Below are 19798 nucleotides of genomic sequence, written 5' to 3' on the forward strand. Positions count from 1 at the left end.
TGGTATTTGGCTTTTATATACAGTATATAGACTTTTGAATATTTTTGCATATAATGCATAATGTTCCTCCGTTTATATTGCAATATCATGTTTTGTGTTTATGTTTGCTTTCATTTTTTTAAATTACAGTGTAATGGGTTTATATAATACATGAAAGTGTTTAATAGGAATGAACAGAACTGAACTGAGTAAATCAAAAGAAAAATTTCCACTTCTCTTATATTTATTTTTAATAGTTACTGAGCTTTCTCCTTTTCAAAGGTATATGCTAATGTGGCAAATAAAGCTAAAAAAGCCCCCCAAACACAAATGTCAGCTTGTAATCAGCAGCTCAGGTGGGATTTGTTGAACAAGTTCCATTATATTTCTCTGTAGTTTTTCTCTGGTTTTCCTCATACTGTAAATAGGACACATTGTCATTAGCCGCCTGTTCACAATACGCTTCTGCTACCAAGATGTTTGAAAAGAAAGATAACCAGCACTTTAGATGTCATATAAAATACACCTCATGCGTGACCATATATGTTGTGACAGTGCTGCCAGCAGTATTTATCTGGGAGTTTTTATACAGAGGGCCTCTCAACACAGTCGGCTAGCTGAAGAACTCTTAAGGGTTATGCTCTGCATTTTGTTCTTTGATGCATTTTTTTTTTCTTATACTATTTATTGAATCATTCAATCACGATTTCAGCAGCGAGTCTTCCTGGGGCAAAGCTTCAGCTCTGAAGCCCTAAAGGGGAATTTGCAAGGACAAGGCTCATCTTTAGGGCCTTTAGACAGCTGAGACTATGGCCGTTGAAACTTGCTGAAATGAACAGTGAGGATACAGAGCACCCCGGACCTTACTTATTAACCAGAAGCCACTGTCCCTCTACCCTACCTGTCATCTCAGGATCTAAGTCTGTGACTAATCTGTGGAAGAAAGAGAGAAAGACTTTATTGTGCACCTTTGGAGTTACTGCATTTATGTATTTGTTTGTTTACTTATTTCTTAACATCTTCAAGGAGAAAATATTAAGAGCCTTTAAAGGTACATTATATGAAAACCTTTATTGAAACGATCAGTCAAAATGGAAGTCGATGGTGGAATTATGTTATTGAACTGTTATTACTGGCCTACTATACCAAATCTATATATATAATTCACTAAGCCGACAGGGCACGCAAGACAACCATGGGATACGCACGACATAGCCACGCCCACCAACTCTAAGACCATGGGATATGACGACAACTCACAGAGCCATGCCCGCCAACTCACAGAGCCCCGCCCACCAACAATTCGAGCGAGAGCGAAAGCATTTGCCAAGAATGTTTTCATTAATCAAGAACAAAAGTTGGAGATTCGAAGACGATCACATACCATCGTAGTTCCGACCATGAACGATGACGACTGGCGATCCGGAATTCCCATGACCCACCGGGCAGCCAACTGGGTAACCAAAGTCTTTGGGTTTCCGTGGGGAGTATGGTTGCAAAGCTGAACCTTAAAGAAATTGACGGAAGGGCACCACCAGGTGTGGAGCCTTTTGCTTAATTTGACTCAACACGGGAAACCTCACCCGGCCCGGGCACGGAGAGGATTGAGTGATTGATAGCTCTTTCTCGATTCTGTGGGTGGTGGTGCATGGCCGTTCTTAGTTGGTGGAGCGATTTGTCTGGTTAATTCCGATAACGAAAGAGACTCCCTCCTGCTAAATAGTTACGCGACCCCCGAGCGGTCGGCGTCCAACTTGTTACAGGGACAAGTGGCTTTCAGCCACGTGAGATTGAGCAATAACAGGTCTGTGATGCCCTTAGATGTCCGGTGCTGCACGCGTGCTACACTGAATGGATCAACGTGTGTCTACCCGGTGCCGAGAGGCATGGGTAAGCCGTTGAACCCCATTCGTGATGGAGACCGGGGCTTGCAATTGTTCCCCACAAACGAGGAATTCCCAGTAAGAGCAGGTCATACGCTCGCACTGATTAAGTCCCTGCCCTCTGTACACACCACTACTATGGTCGGGTGACTTGGTGGATTATATATAGAAAAGCAGCCGGAACCGCAAAGAACAATGAAAAGACAACGTGGCTCAGAGGTGCATGTGGACTGTAGCAGAGACGAAAGCGACTGAGGTGGTGTTTGGAAAATGAAAAGTCAACGTGACTCACAGGTGTATGTGGACTGTACACAGACCAAAGCGACTCAGGTGAGGAGTTGGGGGGTGGGCACATGACCTGGCAGTGCGTACTGAACGATGACTAAGAGATGACTAAGAAATCAGCAGACTAGAATGGTGGGGGGACCAGGGCGGAGGGGGCGGAATGTTGATGACAGTCATTAGAACATTAGAACAGTCTGAATGAGAACAGGCCATTTAGCCCAACAAAGCTCACCAGTCCTATCCACTTAATTCTTCTAAAAATCATCAAGTCCAGTTTTTGAAAGTTCCTTAAGTTCTGCTGTCTTCCACATTACTTGGTAGCTTAGTCCATGTGTCTTTGGTTCTCTGTGTAAAGAAAAACTTTCTAATGTTTGTGTGAAATTTACACTTAACAAGTTTCTAACTGTGTCCCCGTGTTCTTGATGAACTCATTTTAAAGTAACATTCATAATCCACTGGACTAATTCCCTTTATAGTTTTAAACACTTCAGTCAGGTCTCCTCTTAATCTTCTTTTTCTTAAACTGTAAAGGCTCAGCTCTTTTAATCTTTCTTCATAATTCATCCCCTGTAGCCCTGGAATCAGCCTAGTAGCTCTTCTCTGGACCCTTTCTAGTGCTGTTATGTCCTTTTTGTAGCCTGGAGATCCAAACTGCATACAGTACTCCCAAAGGGAGACCTCACCAGCGCATTATAAAGGTTGAGCAGAACCTCCTTGGACTTGTACTCCACACATCAAGGTGCTATATAACCTGACATTCTGTTAGCCTTCTTAATGGCTTCTGAAAACTGTCGAGAAGTTGATAGCTTACAGCCTACTTTGACTCTTAAATCCTTCTCATAAGGTATGCTCTCGATTTTCCGGCCACCCGTTGTGTATTCAAACCTCACATTTTTACTTCCTATGTGTAATACTTTACATTTACTGACATTAAATTTCATTTGCCACAATATCTGCCCAAGCCTGTCTGCTGTCTAAGTCCTTCTGGAATGATTCAACAGATTCTAGATTATGTGCAAATCCACCTATCATGGTACCATCTGCAAACTTAACCAGCTTGTTGATAAGTAATAAGTAATGTTCCTTTAATAAGTAGAGAGATGACTTCAAGTCAACACCAGTAAGGAACACAGCAAAAAAACAAAAACAAAATACAAACAAACACCAAAGCGTGATGAAGCAGCGGTGTTTTAGAAATGTAAGTATGTCCAACTTCCATTAAGCTAGCTAATGTTACATCAACTGCCACTACACCGAAGCTAGTGGCTTACTGGAGTAGCAGTATGTCTAACAGTTTTAATATCTGTTGTGTAACAGATGTTACAGTACCCAGATGACACGTGAATAAGGATTATTTATTACAGCCATATAAACCTCAGGACGTCTACATGTTGTTAAAGGCTCTTTATGTTAATCAACATATGAAGTGCTCTAAGAATTGTTGTATTGAAGACACGTTTGCAAATTTTGCTAACCCAAACACAGGCTCTCTTACCTACAGGTGCTGGTCATAAAATTAGAATATCATGACAAAGTTGATTTATTTCAGTAATTCCATTCAAAAAGTGAAACTTGTATATTAGATTCATTCATTACACACAGACTGATGTATTTCAAATGTTTATTTCTTTTAATGTTGATGATTATAACTGACTACTAATGAAAGTCCCAAATTCAGTATCTCAGAAAATTAGAATATCAATTAAGACCAATGCAAAAAAATTGATTTTTAGAAATGTTGGCCAACTGAAAGGTATGAACATGAAAAGTATGAGCATGTACAGCACTCAATATTTAGTTGGGGCTCCTTTGGCCTGGATTGCTGCAGCAATGTGGCGTGGCATGGAGTCGATCAGTCTGTGGCACTGCTCAGGTGTTATGAGAGCCCATGTTGCTCTGATTGTGGCCTTCAGCTCTTCTGAATTGTTGGGTCTGGCGTATTTCATCTTCCTCTTCACAATACCCATTAGATTTTCTATGGGGTTAAGGTCAGGTGAGTTTGCTGGCCAATCAAAAACAGGGATACCTGGTCCTTAAACCAGGTACTGGTAGCTTTGGCACTGTGTGCAGGTGCACACAGTGTTGGAAAATGAAATCTGCATCTCCATAAAGTTCATCAGCAGCTGGAAGCATGAAGTGCTCTAAAACTTCCTGGTCGACGGCTGCGTTGACCTTGGACCTCAGAAAACACAATAAACCAACACCAGCAGATGACATGGCACCCCAAACCATCACTGACTGTGGAAACTTTACACTGGACCTCAAGCAACGTGGATTCTGTGCCTCTCCTCTCTTCCTCCAGACTCTGGGACCTTGATTTCCAAAGGAAATGCAAAATTTACTTTCATCAGAAAGCAGCAGTCCAGTCCTTTTTGTCTTTAGCCCAGGCGAGATGCTTCTGACGCTGTCTCTTGTTCAAGAGTGGCTTGACATAAGGAATGCGACAGCTGAAACCCATGTCTTGCATACGTCTGTGCGTGGTGGTTCTTGAAGCACTGACTCCAGCTGCAGTCCACTCTTTGTGAATCTCCCCCACATTTTTGAATGGGTTTTGTTTCACAATCCTCTCCAGGGTGCGGTTATCCCTATTGCTTGTACACTTTTTTCTACCACATCTTGTCCTTCCCAGAGCTCTGTGAACAGCCAGCCTCTTTAGCAATGACCTTTTGTGTCTTGCCCTTCTTGCGCAAGGTGTCAATGGTCGTCTTTTGGACAACTGTCAAGTCAGCAGTCTTCCCCATGATTGTGTAGCCTACAGAACTAGATCGAGAGACCATTTAAAGGCTTTTGCAGGTGCTTTGAGTTAATTAGCTGATTAGAGTGTGGCACCAGGTGTCTTCAATATTGAACCTTTTCACAATATTCTAATTTTCCGAGATACTGAATTTGGGACTTTCATTAGTTGTCAGTTATAATCATCAACATTAAAAGAAATAAACATTTGAAATACATCCGTCTGTGTGTAATGAATGAATCTAATATACAAGTTTCACTTTTTGAATGGAATTACTGAAATAAATCAACTTTGTCATGATATTTATTGGCTGAATTGTGGAAAAGCACCATGCAAACAACTTTGAGTGCAATTAGCCCAGATGTCCTTCAGTTATTGGTTCATTTTATTGGCAGCTAATATTACTGATCATTATTATTATTGTTATTAATTAGGCTTTCATTTATAAAGAAAACAAGTACTCGCTAGAGTTAAGTTTGTGATGTGTGCTTCTTTGTTTATTTGTTCTTTATTTATATAGAGTATTTATTGTTCAAATGAAAGCTGTCATCAGAAATACTAGTGTATGGGGTTAAGGGGGGGGGCAGGGCGGGTATCAGGGTTGGGGGGGTGCCCAAGAAGATTACACTTAGGGCCCCAGTTTGACTAGGGGTGGCACTGCTTAGAAAGAGCAGATGTGCTGCAAAGCTTCTAAAGTACATTCTAGTAAAAGTACATTCTACATTTCAGTGCATTCAGTGAAGAAAACTATACAAAAATTATCCATCCATCCATCCATCCATTATCCAACCCACTATATCCTAACTACAGGGTCACGGGGGACTGCTGGGGCCAATCCCAGCCAACACAGGGCGCAAGGCAGGAAACAAACCTCAGGCAGGGCGCCAGCCCACCACAGATACAAAAATTAACTAAATTGAATTTAGAATTTATAAGTGTAATTAATATGAATAAGATGAAGAATAACAGAATAGTACAGTGGGTATATGGAAATCTTGTGGACATTGTCCCACACTTGCGAATGGAAAGCAGCTAAAGGGCTTGAATGAGGTTAATTCCGAGCCAGACCGGGATGTAGCAGAGGGCACTGACTCTTTTTCTTGCTTTTCTACAGACCGTTCATGGGAAATCTTGCCTGGTCCTGATGACGTCAAGCCTGCTTCCGACCCTTTGACGTCACTTCCGGGTCTGAGCTTATGGATGAAGACCCCTTCCAGGTCCGGCCCCTCTGATGTCATTTCCGGGCCCGAGCCTATAGAGGAAGACCCAATCCGGTTGCGACCCCCCAATGTCATTTCCTATATTGGCCTTTAAAAGCCGCCACTTTTCCCCTATCCCTTCAGTTCTATTTTGGATTCAGAATCGTGCACTTCAGTGCTATCATTTTTCTCAATTTTGCAGCTAGAAAACAATATAGAGGTGGCTGCCTCAAACCTTGCTATGGCTCTCGGTCGAGTTTGCAACAACATACAGTAGGTGAAGAGGGCTGAAGAGCAAGTCAACCCTACGGTGAAGTCCTGACGGTGATTACAAAGATAAAAGTGACTTTGTGTGAAATGCAAAGGGCTTTTATTTATGTAGTTCATTATTTTTTAATGTATTTAATTGTATTTATTATTTTTCCTTTTCCACATCTATTTTGTCCATCCATCCATCCATTCTCTAACCCGCTGAATCCGAACACAGGGTCACAGGGGTCTGTTGGAGCCAATCCCAGCCAACACAGGGCACAAGGCCATCTATTTTGTAACCTACATTATTTAATTTATATATATTTGTTATTTATAAATATATATTTGATTACTGTGATGTAAAATTTAAGAATCCGCATTTGGTTGAATTTAGAACAAAAACAACTAAGTGACATTCATTCAAAAATAAACTTGGCCTGTAAGATGCATCTATACCAATGAATAAAAAGTGTTGATGGGAGAAATATACAAAAAGAATACAAAACTCTAAGGTAATGACATTTGTGAATTCTCACTGCTTAGTTTCTCTCCGATTCAAGAAGGTCACACATCTGAAAGTGCTTGACACTCGTCCTTGAGCACTGATTCAGCCTTTATTCATCCTGCAGTATTCCTCCTTTTCTTGATTTACTTTTGTGATGTTCTTGCTAATCACTAAACGATAACATAAAAATATTCCAAAAAGGGGGAAAAATAATTTTTAAAAAACCCCAAATGTCACTCTGTAGAGGCAGATTCAGCCTATTGGAGTAACTTTCAGGAAATTGAATTAGAATGTACTTTTTACTGTATATACCCGCATAGTTATATGCAATTTACATTTTACCAAGAATTACAAGAGTTAAAACAGTTTAATTTACACTTTTGTTTAATGCTCCCTTTAGCAAAAACTGTCAACTGCACACCCATATTTTCCCACACATGTGACAATGGCATTGCTGAACCCTGAACTGAAAATGTGGGTTTAGAAGATGAATAGAGGGAAGGTCTCTCCCACCAATGCCTGCCATTAAACTGGCATTGCAACTGACCCTCAAACTTCATCTTTCAGGTGGTGAGCCCACAAGACAGCTCCACACAGTGCCATTTCGGGCTGAGCCCAGCCAGGATATGCGGGTTACCCAACCACCTGATGCTTGCTGATGTATGCCACCCCCAGGACTAGCTCTGGAAGTGGGTCCTGGTAACCCTATTCCCAGCAGGGTACACTGTTTATTATCTTGTACCTTCATGACCCTACCAGGAGCACAAAGCTCCAGACAAGCTGGTTCAGAGCATCACTAAGGTGCACAAGCCTAATAACAATGTCAAGGTTACATTCCAGGGTGGGTCCTCTATGGCTCATCTGATTGTGATCTACTGCATGGACTTGAGTGATTTGCTGCTACGTATAAAGTGGCTGGGATGAGGATCAACACTTCCAAGTCTGAGGTCATGGTCCTCTCTCAGAAAAATGAGGAATGATCTCTCCACATGAAGGTGAGGAATAACTGCCCTTAGTGGAGGAGTTCAAATATCTCAGGATCTTGCTCACAAGCAACGGAAAAAAAGAGTATGAGATTGACAAGCAGATGTTCTACAGGCACTGTACCAGTCCATGGTGGTGTGACAAGAGCCGAGTCTAAATACTAGACTGTCAGTTTAACGGTTGATCTATATCTCTATCCTCACTTATGAGATTGAGAGTACAAGTGGCAGAAATGGTAGTGGCAGCTTTCTTTGCAAGGCGGCTGGACTGACGCATAATGACTAGCTGAGAAGGTCAGCGATTCAGGAGAAGCTCAGAGTTGTTTCACTATATCTCCGGATCAAGAGGAGCCATTTGAGGTGGTTTGGGCATGTCGAAAGAATGCCCCTAGGGCAGCTCCCCCTAGAGCTGCTCCAGGCTCATCCCACTGGGTGGAGCCCCTAAGGCACACCCAGGACATGCTGGAGGGATTATATTTCTTGGTTGGCTTGGGAACCTCCTGGAAATTCTCCAGGAAGAGATGGAATGGTTAGCTGGGGACAGGGAGGTCTGGGCTGACTGGCTTGGCCTGCTGCTGCTATGAGACTCACCAGGAAATGGTTGAGAGAATGAGGTAGGATGAGATGAGAAGAGAACAGAAGGAAGGACGGATGGATAGTTCTACTGTCTGGTATTTACAAGAAAGCACATGCGACTGGCAGGGAAATTTGGCCTAAAGAGTAAGATTATTGGATTTTAACCTTCATGGCCAATGGCTCAAAATTTCACTTTTGACTGACCCTCAGAGAGTTACTGATTCTTAAAAAAAATACTAATAAGCAGCTTAAAAAACACCATTGGATGGTATTGGTTAGAGATGGGTGTCACATTAAAAATTAGCTTTGCCTTCAACTTGCTGTTTATTAAAAAAAAGCTAATGTGACCCTGCAGTAAAGTTTTTGCATATTGGATATGAAATACAGAAACCTCTGGCCTTTTGTATAGAGTTGGTAATGGAGCTACACTCTTACCACATACACCACAAACCTGAACAATGTATCAATATTTCATACAAAATTAAATAAATAAATATGCAGATAAATCAAAGTGAGGTGAAATGTGACAATAAACAAAAAATACTAACATGAAATGTCAGAATAAATAGTTAAATATGTGACAAAATATATTTTTGTTGCTTATTTCTTTACAGTATGTATTTATTTTTCATTTATTTATTTCAGTGATACTGTACTCAATGTGTAATAAGCCCTGAAATGAAACCTGTTACTTTAACTTCCCATAACTCCTTTTCTCAAATCCTCACACTAAGTTAAGCTTAGAGCTGAATTTAAAAATCCTTCTCCTTACATGCAAAGACTTAAATGGTGAATGCCCTGCTTACCCATTCAAACCGATTACTGTATTCCTCACAAACCAGAGCCGGCCTGCTAAAGAAAATAGCAGTTTTAGCCACAGGGCCCCAAATCTTTGAAGAGATCCATCTGCTTATATAAGAGATGCCCTGTCTGGTCTCACCTTTTAAGTTCAGGCTGAAGGTTCACTAGTTTAGTCTAGCATACCCTGATTAGAGCTGCTGATTAGCTGTGTATGTTGCATCTCTAAGTATTAGTCATTTGCACAAAAATATACTAATCCTCGTCTGTTCTGTTTCTCTACTCAGTATCTTGTTGCTGTATTTGATGTCACTACTCTGTCGCCAAGCTGTTTTCCTGTCCTGGGAACCACTGGATGGAAAGATTCTATTGTCATGTTAGATGTCCCAGACAAGTCTTATTCTGTAGAGTGCCCAGGAGAGGATGGCCAGTAACTGGTCAAGGTCTCCGAGGCTTTGACTGTATCTGACTTTCTTTAATATTTGACCATGAACCTCCCAGAGGTTTATTTCATCTGGGGAGGCCGTTTCTTTTCCTCTCCTCTATTGTCACTGACCATAGCTCAAAGATAACGTTAAGAGGCAGATAGTGTTAGTTCCATTTATGCTAGTCAGTTTCATACTACTTTGTTTACCTGTTTGTTTGAACAAATCTGTGTCTCTATTTACATTCATTATGTACAGTAATCAGTAGTGATGCACCGATTGATCAGCTGCTGATCTAAATCGGCTAATTTTCATCTCAAATGGGTCCATCTGTGATTAGTAAATTAGCCAATTTCAAAAAACATTTTTTTCAGAATCTGCTTTTCTAAGCTTTACAGTATCTTAGTTGAATCACACGTATCATTTTGCTGCTGAAATGTTATTAGAGCGTGAGGACAGGAATATTCTCTTTTACATTAAAGAAAGTGGAGTAATAATAAACTAGGAAAAGGGAATCTGTGGGTAATACTTTGTGTGGTGAAAAACGGCAGACATATATTTTGTCTAGCTGTACTTTGAGTAGAACGAAAAGCAGGCATGTCAGCAGAAATGAAAAGAGGAGCTGCTTTACTAAGTTAAGGCCTTGTTGTGTTGTCCTTTAATTAAAATGGACACTGCTTGTCTGAGTGTGAATAGTGAACAAGATTGTGTTTAGTACAGCGGCTCAGATTTTTAATTAGAAAAATAATAGATAAAGATGAATTTGTCTCTACTGCTTAATAAACATTAGGCTTGTTCACTTAAGAGATAAATGTGTCAATTTTACATGTAAACTTGTTAAGCATGCTAACATTATATCTTCTTGCCAAACATCCTGTGCGGGTGTTAAGACCCTAAAACTCCCCCAGCTGTGCGGTGAGCTGAAAATCTATCAACGCAGGCAGGGATTGCTTATCCATTACTAAGGCAACTGCAGGTTCGCAGCATCGCTGCCTAATGTGCCAGTCAGCCGATGGTTGATGCAGGGAATGGTCTAACCTGGCCACTAACATAGCACCGTTACTGCTTATTCGCTGTGTCTATGTGTATTAAAGTGGTAGCTCCAGTTTGAATAAAGTCCCAGACTATGCCTATTTTGAGAAAAATAAATTTATTATTGCTGAAGTCTGTGGACTCAGCATCTTCTCTTGGATACAAAACAGCGATTTACACGGCACAATCTTATACACATTTTATAAGAATTGTGGCTTGTAATTAGGACAGGTATTTTGTTTTATGTTAAGAAGTTTTAGTTTAAGAAAGTATGAAGAATGGGAAAGCCGTTGGTCCAGATGATATACCTGTGGAAGCATGGAGGTGTTTAGGAGAGATGGTAGTGGAGTTTTTAACCAGATTGTTTAATGGAATCTTGAAAAGTGAGAGGATGCCTGAGGAGTGCAGAAAAAGCATACTGGTGCTGATATTTAAGAATAAGGGGTATGTGCAGAGCTATAGTAACTACAAGTGGATAAAATTGATGAGCCACAGCATGAAGTGATGGGAAAGAGTAGTGAAAGGTAGGTTAAGAAGGGAGATGATGATTAGTGAGCAGCAGTATGGTTTCATGCCAAGAAAGAGCACCACAGATGCGATGTTTGCTCTGAGGGTGCTGATGGAGATGTATTGAGAAGCCCAGTTCGGTGTAATGGGGATTGTGGAAGAGAAGTGAAGAAGAGAGTGCAGGCAGGGTGGAGTGGTTTGTGACAGACAGGTATCAGCAAGAGTGAAAGGGAAGATCTACAGGACGGTAGTGAGACCAGCTATGTTGTATGGGTAAGAGATAGTGGCACTGACCAGAAAGCAGCAGACAGAGCTGGAGGTGACAGAGTTAATGATGTTAAGATTTGCACTGGGTGTGACGAGGATGGACAGGATTAGAAATTAGAACATTAGAGGGTCAGCTCAGGTTGGACGGTTGGGAGACAAAGTCAGATAGGCGAGATTGCATTGGTTTGGACATGTGCAGAGGAGAGATGCTGAGTACATTGGGAGAAGGATGTTAAGGACAGAGCTGCCAGGGAAGGGGAAAAGAGGAAGGCCTAAGCAAAGATGTAGAGGACAGAAAGATATGGAAGAAGATGATCCACTGTGGCAACCCGTAACGGGAGCAGCCGAAAGAAGATGAAGAATGGTCACTGAATAATAAGCCTATAGAACTTAATTTTGCACTAACTGTGGTCTTCAGTTCAGTTGCAGACATATCACTTTAATACAGAACATAAAGCTTCAAACGTCTGGCTGTGCATGAGCTTAGTGTTAAAACAATAAATTAAAAACTGGTTAAAGTAAAGAAATCAGAATTGGACAATTCTAGTAACATGAGATCGGTGGTCAGTATAACAGTCCTAAAAAATCCTTTGTGATTAGTAAGTTGTAAACTTTGTAATTGCATTTACCTGTGAACTTGTTACAGCACTCTAAGCCTGCACTCAGTGAAGAGCGCTATGTAAAAATAAATTGAACTGAATTGAATTGAACAAAGTAATGGAGATCATACTCAGAATTCACTTTATTGGCCAGGTACACCAATGAGTACTAGAAATGTGTCTTAAAAGTATTGATGCAATGTACAAGGACAACACAGAACAAAAAATATAAATATAAAAAAATATATAAAATGATAAATTATGATGCAGCATACAAAGGAAATACAAAAACTAAAGATTGTCACACATGCAGGCCAGAGGGTCACCTTCCAGGCTCACCTAAGACATGTGGTACCTCCCCAAGATGAGAGGGGGCACTGACACTTTCAGTCCTGTCTCATTTTTCCTTCACATCCTTGAGAAACCGGCCTGTTAGGGCAACACCATGGAAGCCCCGTCTGATATAAAAGGAAGACGCTCCCGGAAGGTTGCATCTCACGACAGTAAATACTTAAGGAAAACAGACAAGCAGAGATTGATTAAAGGGAATTGTCCCTAATAAGAATATTTTTGTTAGTATTCTTATTTTTTTGTTTGAATTAAATGGGGTTTTGCCCAGTTGGCACCTGAAGCATTTGGCTTTCGCCTTGCCTCATCACTCATGCTGCTACAAATTGTAAAGTAGGTTTAAAAATGTTTGGGTAGTCTAGTGTGTAGATATACATAGGTACTGAATAGCAGCTCACACTGGATTAGTCAGTATAACTTCACATGGAAAAACCGTTTAGGTGACGAGTTGTCTTAGTGTCCATTGCACAAAGACGTTTGCTGAAAGAAAGTCTTTGGACAGACTGAGCAGATTGTCCCTCCCCTACACTATGCGACTCTTCAATTCCACCCGGGAGGGTGGGTAAATGTTAACATTATACAAAGTTACTGTCTGTTATACCTGCATTTTTATCACTCTTTAATTTAATATATTTTTTTTATCAATATGCTGCTGGAGTAGGTGAATTTCCCCTTGGGATTAATACAGTATCTATCTATCTATCTATCTATCTATCTATCTATCTATCTATCTATCTATCTATCTATCTATCTATCTATCTATCTATCTATCTATCTATCTATCTATCTATCTATCTATCTATCTATCTATCTATCTATTATATAGTGCCTTTCATATCTATCTATCTATCTATCTATCTATCTATCTATCTATCTATCTATCTATCTATCTATCTATCTATCTATCTATCTATCTATCTATCTATCTATCTATCTATCTATCTATCTATCTATCTATCTGACGGTCTGTCTAAATAAACTCATCATTTCAGGTATGGCCTCATAAGTGTTGTCTTCTATTAGTGGACATTGATGAGTCCATTAGAACTCCCAGTTGTCCTTCATCTGTAATAAAGTCAGTTTTCTTGATGTGCCCCCCTTATTACTCCAAGTGTGTTTACTCCCTGTGGTAAAACTTTATGCACATAATCTTAATGTTATCCATTCAAGTCTGAAATGGGTCCCAGTCCATCCGCACAAATGTAACTGACTCTAGCGTATAGCTTACTGTAGTCTATCTATCTATCTATCTATCTATCTATCTATCTATCTATCTATCTATCTATCTATCTATCTATCTATCTATCTATCTATCTATCTATCTATCTATCTATCTATCTATCTATCTATCTATCTATCTATCTATCTATCTATCTATCTATCTATCTATCTATCTATCTATCTATGTGATGCCATGGGTGTCCAATGGTCTTCATTACCCTGGACTTGGGACTTACGATCCTATGATCCTTTCACAGACTTTGATGATGCGCTGCAGATTGGCCTTAAAATGAACAGATTCAAAACCAAACCAGACAGTTGTAGATGAGGTCAGAATGGACTTGATGGTGGCTATGTAGAATTAGGCCAATATTGCTTGAGGGAGATTGATTTTCTTCAGAATATTCTCTGAATTGTTTTCTTAATAATGCATGCGATGCTATTGTCCCACTTAAGGTGTTGCAACAGCACAGTACTCAGAATCTTAAATGACTCTGTCATCCCAACAGTTGAGCCTTTTAAAGCAAGCGATAGGTAAGTAGGTGACTGTCTCCTGAAACCTATAATTATTAGTGTTTTGAATATTAAGGTCCAAATTATGACGATGGTATATCAGTTCAGCCCATGAGGTACTGTTACAAGCAGCTCGCTCCAGTTTTTTTATTTGCTTTAAAACTGGTCCATAAGCTGTGGAAAGATTCAATCATTAAGCCAGTTCCTAAGGTCTCTAAGCCAAGTAGTCTGAATAATGTCTAACCTGTGGCACTCACCTCCATTCCAATAAAATGCTTCCAACGCTTGGTAAAAACATTTTAATGACACAAATGAGGTCTTTTCAAGCTAACCACCAATTTGCAAACAGAAGTGTGGAAAATGCTCTGCTACTGTAGCTATCCTACATCAGATCTGCACTTATCTCAGTTAGCCGGGTTCAGAGGTCAGAACAGTATTTCTGGATTTTTTTTCAGCATTCAGCAACAATATTAATCTATTTATTCCATTTCTGATTCAGGAGTTTCATTTAAATTGTTCACAGTCAAAGTACATAACACTTTTTCAAAGGCACTTCATTGAAGTACAGGCGCTCCTTAAGGATGTGTTATACAGTATCTCCATTACTTACAACGCACACAAGTAACCTGAGACAGAACAATGACGACTGCTCTATTATCAAGTATGCTGATAGGACGCATATCTGGGGAGAATTTCAATCAAGTGGACTGTTCAGAAAATTGGCAGAATAAGAACCATCTTACTCTGAATGTCAAAACGACCAAAGAAATGATACTTGATTTTAAGAGGCAGAAACTTGCACATTCACTCATCATTGTTTTCTGGGAATGAAGGTTAAAACAGTGACAGAATATAACTACCCTGGATAATAATCTTAACTGGAATATAAATCCAAAGATAAAAACTCTAAATGCAACCAGTGCTTATTTCTCCTGTGTAAACTTAAACTATTTAAAATAGACAAGGATCTTTTGATGTCCTTTTATCGCAGACATATCCAGTGTGTCACCACTTTTAGCTTCATCTTCAGCTGGTTTAGTGATCTGACAAACCAAACCATCAAAAAGCTCTAGCAGATGACCAGACATGCAGCTAATGTTATTGGGGCTGACGCAGATGATTTGGTGGGTGTGAAAGGGCAATGCTGAAGAAACTGGGAATCATCTCAACTGATAAAAGACAACCGTGACACACAACACGTAAGTTCAGTAAATCAAGGAGGACAGTCGCTTTAAAAACCCGCATAAATCCACTCCAGAAATTCCTTTCTTCCCAGTGACATGCGTCTTTTTAATAAAGAATATGAAAGATAAACAAAAAGCCTACAGTGAAGAAGCGTTCACCTGCATCAAATACAGTAACTATCCATCCATCTATTATCCAGCCCGCTATATCCTAACTACAGGGTCACAAGGGTCTGCTGGAGCCAATCCCATCCAACATAGGGCACAAGGCAGGAAACAAACCCTGGGCAGGGTGCCAGCCCACCACAGGGCGCACACACACACACACCACAACACACACACACACACACACACACACTAGGGACAATTTAGAATCGCCAATGCACCTAACCTGCATGTCCCACGCAGACACAGGGAGAACATGCAAACTCCACACAGGGAGGACCCGGGAAGCAAACCCGGGTCTCCTAACTGTGAGGCAGCAGCGCTACCCAACTGCGCCACCGTGCCGCCAATACAGTAACTATTATAGGTAAAAATGCACTATTGAACTAGTAAGCAAAGAACCTGTTTTATAAATAAGGTAAATACTGTATTTTAGAAATCTCAGTGTAAGTTTTTAACCTGTCTTTGTCTCTATTTGTTTGTCTAATTTTGTTTCTGTCTGTTATTAGATGCAGTTGAAAAGGCACCTTGAACCTTGATCGAGAGGCCGGCCACACCAAGGAAGCAGTAGATCTACTGGTCACTTCTACCGCCTGTCTAAACACAGACATGGACATGCTTTAGAGCAGAGGTGTCAACTCCGATCCTGCAGGGCCACAGTGGCTACAGGTTTTCCTAATCAGTGACAGTTTTCACTGCTAATTAACTTCTTTTCCATTCATTTTAATAGCCCCTGGTTTTAAGAATTTAGTCCTCTAAATGGATTCTTTTCTTCATAAAATGGCAGCCAAACAGAAACGAGATGTGAAACGAGCCAACAGGTGACCATCTAAATTGAAGCTTCAACTGCCAGCCAATTTCACTCCAACCGGTTTCTTAATGAGAAGCCGATTCTTGCTGCTAATTAAACCCGTTATTTAATTCCATGGCTTGTTGCTGCTCTCATGCTGCCACAGCAGACATTTCTCAACTGTTGATTTTCCGTTCAGGCGGCCATGGTGGCGCAGTGGTAGCGCTGCTGCCCTCGCAGTAAGGAGACCCAGGTTCACGTCCCCAGGTCCTCCACGCGTGGAGTTTGCATGTTCTCCCCATGTCTGTGTGGGTTTTCCTCCCAAAGTCCAAAGACATGAATGTTAGGTGGACTGGCGATTCCGATTGGTCCCTTGGTGTGCGTGTCCTGCAGTGGACTGGCGCCCTGCCTGGGAATGGTTCCTGCCTTGCGCGCTGGGATTGGCTCCAGCAGGACCCTGTGTTCGGATTAAGCGGGTTGGATAATGGATGGATGGATGATTTTCCATTTTTCTAAAAACACTGTAATTTTCAGATACTGTGTGAGTTGGTCATGTGGAAGCTCTTTTTATGTCTCATTATTGTTTTGCCTGCTAATTAAGGAAAATTAATAACTAAGAGACTGAATCAAGTTAATTAAAAAAGGCAAAAGAAGTTACAGTAAATAGCAGGAAAAATGGCTATTAATTAAGAAGATGATTAGGAAGAAGAAGAATGGTTACGTGACCTGTAGCCACTGCAGCCCTTCAGGACCGGAGTCGGACACCCCGGCTTTAGAGTTTTCATTTTAGAGAATGTTTTAAATAATAACATAAAGAAAAAGGGCAATGGACACAAATGATGGGACCCTTAACCTAATATTTTGCTGCACAACCTTTACAGGCCACCACTGCACACAAGCAATTCTTGGAGCTCTCCATGAGACTTCTGCACCTGACCACAGGAAGTTTGGCCCACTCTTTCTAAGCTCCAGCTGTCTCGGGTTTAAAGGGGGGGCTTCTCCAGACTTTCCATAGCTGTTCAATATGATTCACATCTGGCCTCCACTAGATGGCCAGTTTAGCAAAGTCCAATGTTTTGTTCTTAGCCATTCTTGGGTGCTTTCAGCTGCGTGTTTTGCCTCATTATCCTGCTGGAGGATCCATAAGCTGACACTGGGCAGTGCGTTTCGCTCCAGAATGTCTTGATAGTCCTTGAGATTTTATTGTTTCGTGCACAGACTAAGGTCTAGCAAAGCCACTCAAAACATAACCGTGCCTCCTCAATGTTTCACAGTAAATGTGGAATTCATTTCTTTGAAACCTTCATTTTTTTTCATCTGTGGACAGAAAGCGATGTGACTTACCAAAAAGTTCCAGTTCTATCTCATCTGTCCAAAGGACATTCTCCCTGAACCATTACGGCTTGTCAACATGCATTTTAGCAAATTACAGTCTGGCATTTTTATATTTGTCTGAGCAGTGGAGTCCCCTAGATTTTCTTCTGTTGAGCCCACTGCCATTCAAAAAACGATGGATGGTGTGATCAGACACTGATGGACCTTGGCCTTGGAGTTCAGCTTGTATCTCTTTAAAAGCTGTCCTTGGCTTTTTGTCTACCATTCTCACTATCCTCCTGCCCGTTCTAGTGGTTGATTTTCTATTGCAGCCAGCTCCAGGAAAGTTGGCAACAGTCCCATGGACCTTAAACCCTTTAATAATATTTATAGCTGTTGTCAGAGGAACATCAAGCTGCTTGGACAGGGTCTTCTAGCTTTTGCCTGTAACATGTTTGTCTATAATTTGCTTTATGATCTTTTCCGACCGCTCCCTCCTTTGCTTTCATGTCCATGTTCAGTGTGGGACACCATGATGACTACCAAACAGGAGAGTGACGACATTTCTCATTTTAAATTGGCTGAATGAGGATTGATTGCACGCCTGAAGACAGACATGCATGTTACTAATTAAAAAAAAATGGCTAGTATGAAAAAGCACTTGAATCCAACTGAGGATTTTTCCTAGGGGTACCAACAAATTATATCCAGGTCATTTTAGAAATATCTTTGTAGAAATAAGCAATAGATGATCTCTTTTCACACTTGCTTTGCTTTACTCAATGACATAACAACAGCATGCAGGCACACACGGGGCAATGGCTTTTCATTTCGTCACTTTTCAGGACGCATAAACAGCACTCTTTCAATAAGCTGTAAGGTACCAACACATGTCTCCACATTTGTAAAAATTATATTAAAAAAAAGAATACAAACTTAAATTAAAAGGTCATTGTCACAGTGTTGCTGATTTACCTGTTTTCATATAATTTATTGATACTCAGACAGAATTTAGATATATTATGACATACTACTAAGGGCCACAAACAAGCAGGGCACTGGGTGTTTCAATCCTCTATCACAAACCCAGTAACACCAGTAATGCCATTGGTCAGAAATAAGCAAAGCTGACCAAGTAAAACTGCACATTTTCTTTGGCGTTGCTGCCTGACCAGCACAACTTAGCTGCCTGAACTTCAGTTAACTGCTCATTTGTAAATCATAACACTTCATTAAAATGAATATCTCTGAATTTCCCCAATAAACAACACTGAAGACTTACTTTCGCTTGCAGAATAATCCTGAGGGTCCAGGATGCCGGACTCCTGAAGTGACCTTATGCAGGAGTCTACAAGCTCCAGGCCTGTAGTGAGCTCATCTTCAATGTCCTTTTGTACCGATCTGGGAAAAAAACCACAGTAGTGAAAAACGGATTAAAAAGCAAACCCTCAGGCACCTCGAGAATACAATGTCACACGTGTCCGGAAATGTTGTTTGGAACATGGAAAAATTCAGAAAGGCATTCATCAGCCTGATCACAATCAGAAAGAAATTACACCTCGCGGGCCTTATCTGCTTTTCAGCCGCCACCCGTTGCTGCCACTTCTCGACAAGCAGCATAATGTTGCCAGAGGATAACGTCGGGCACAAGAGGGTATTGGCCTGAGGCATTACCATCCAACATACCACATGCAATTAAAGCAATGCAGCTCCCTGACAACTCTTGGCTACTCTCTGTTTACTGCACGTGTGCGTCTGTGTGTGTGAGTAATTACTGCGACACAGCCCCGGCCATAAAGTATCTTCAGTAGCAGCCTGCCCATTTTCTGCTATTGCTGTTTCTTTACTAATTATTAAAAAAGCAAGATTTCAAAACATATTGTACTCACAGTGCCTTTCCGACTTGGTTTTGTACTTTCCACATTCTGAACACAATAATGTTAAATCGGATACATGTGTATGTGAGAAGCATGGTGGTGCAGTGCTTAGTGCTGATGGCTCAAAGATCTCCAATCAATGAATTTGAATCCTAGTCTGGTTCCTCTCTCTGAGGAGGTGACATGTTCTCACCTGTTACTTACCAATTTTCTTTCTACATTCTTTTGAGGCAACTCAGGCCCCCTTCTTCAGGCAAGATGTAATACAGTGTAGCAGCAGGGGGCGCTAGTGCTCCCTTGAACCCTCAGATACTACTCCAAACACTGGGGTAAACTCCAATACTTATTTATTTTATAAATTA

The 19798-nt window shown here is 40.8% G+C and overlaps 1 protein-coding gene across 1 annotated transcript in view; it reads right to left on the reverse strand.

Annotated features, from left to right (window-relative positions):
• The window catches only part of ctnnd2a (catenin (cadherin-associated protein), delta 2a), a 1670075-nt gene that overhangs the window by 685075 nt on the left and 965202 nt on the right, over positions 1-19798 (reverse strand). The window contains exon 6 of the mRNA XM_051929317.1: positions 18842-18952. Coding sequence (XP_051785277.1) covers positions 18842-18952 — 111 coding nt within the window. The remainder of the gene's footprint in view (positions 1-18841; positions 18953-19798) is intronic.

Source organism: Erpetoichthys calabaricus, chromosome 6 (assembly GCF_900747795.2).
Source record: "Erpetoichthys calabaricus chromosome 6, fErpCal1.3, whole genome shotgun sequence".
Classification (NCBI taxonomy): domain Eukaryota; kingdom Metazoa; phylum Chordata; class Cladistia; order Polypteriformes; family Polypteridae; genus Erpetoichthys; species Erpetoichthys calabaricus.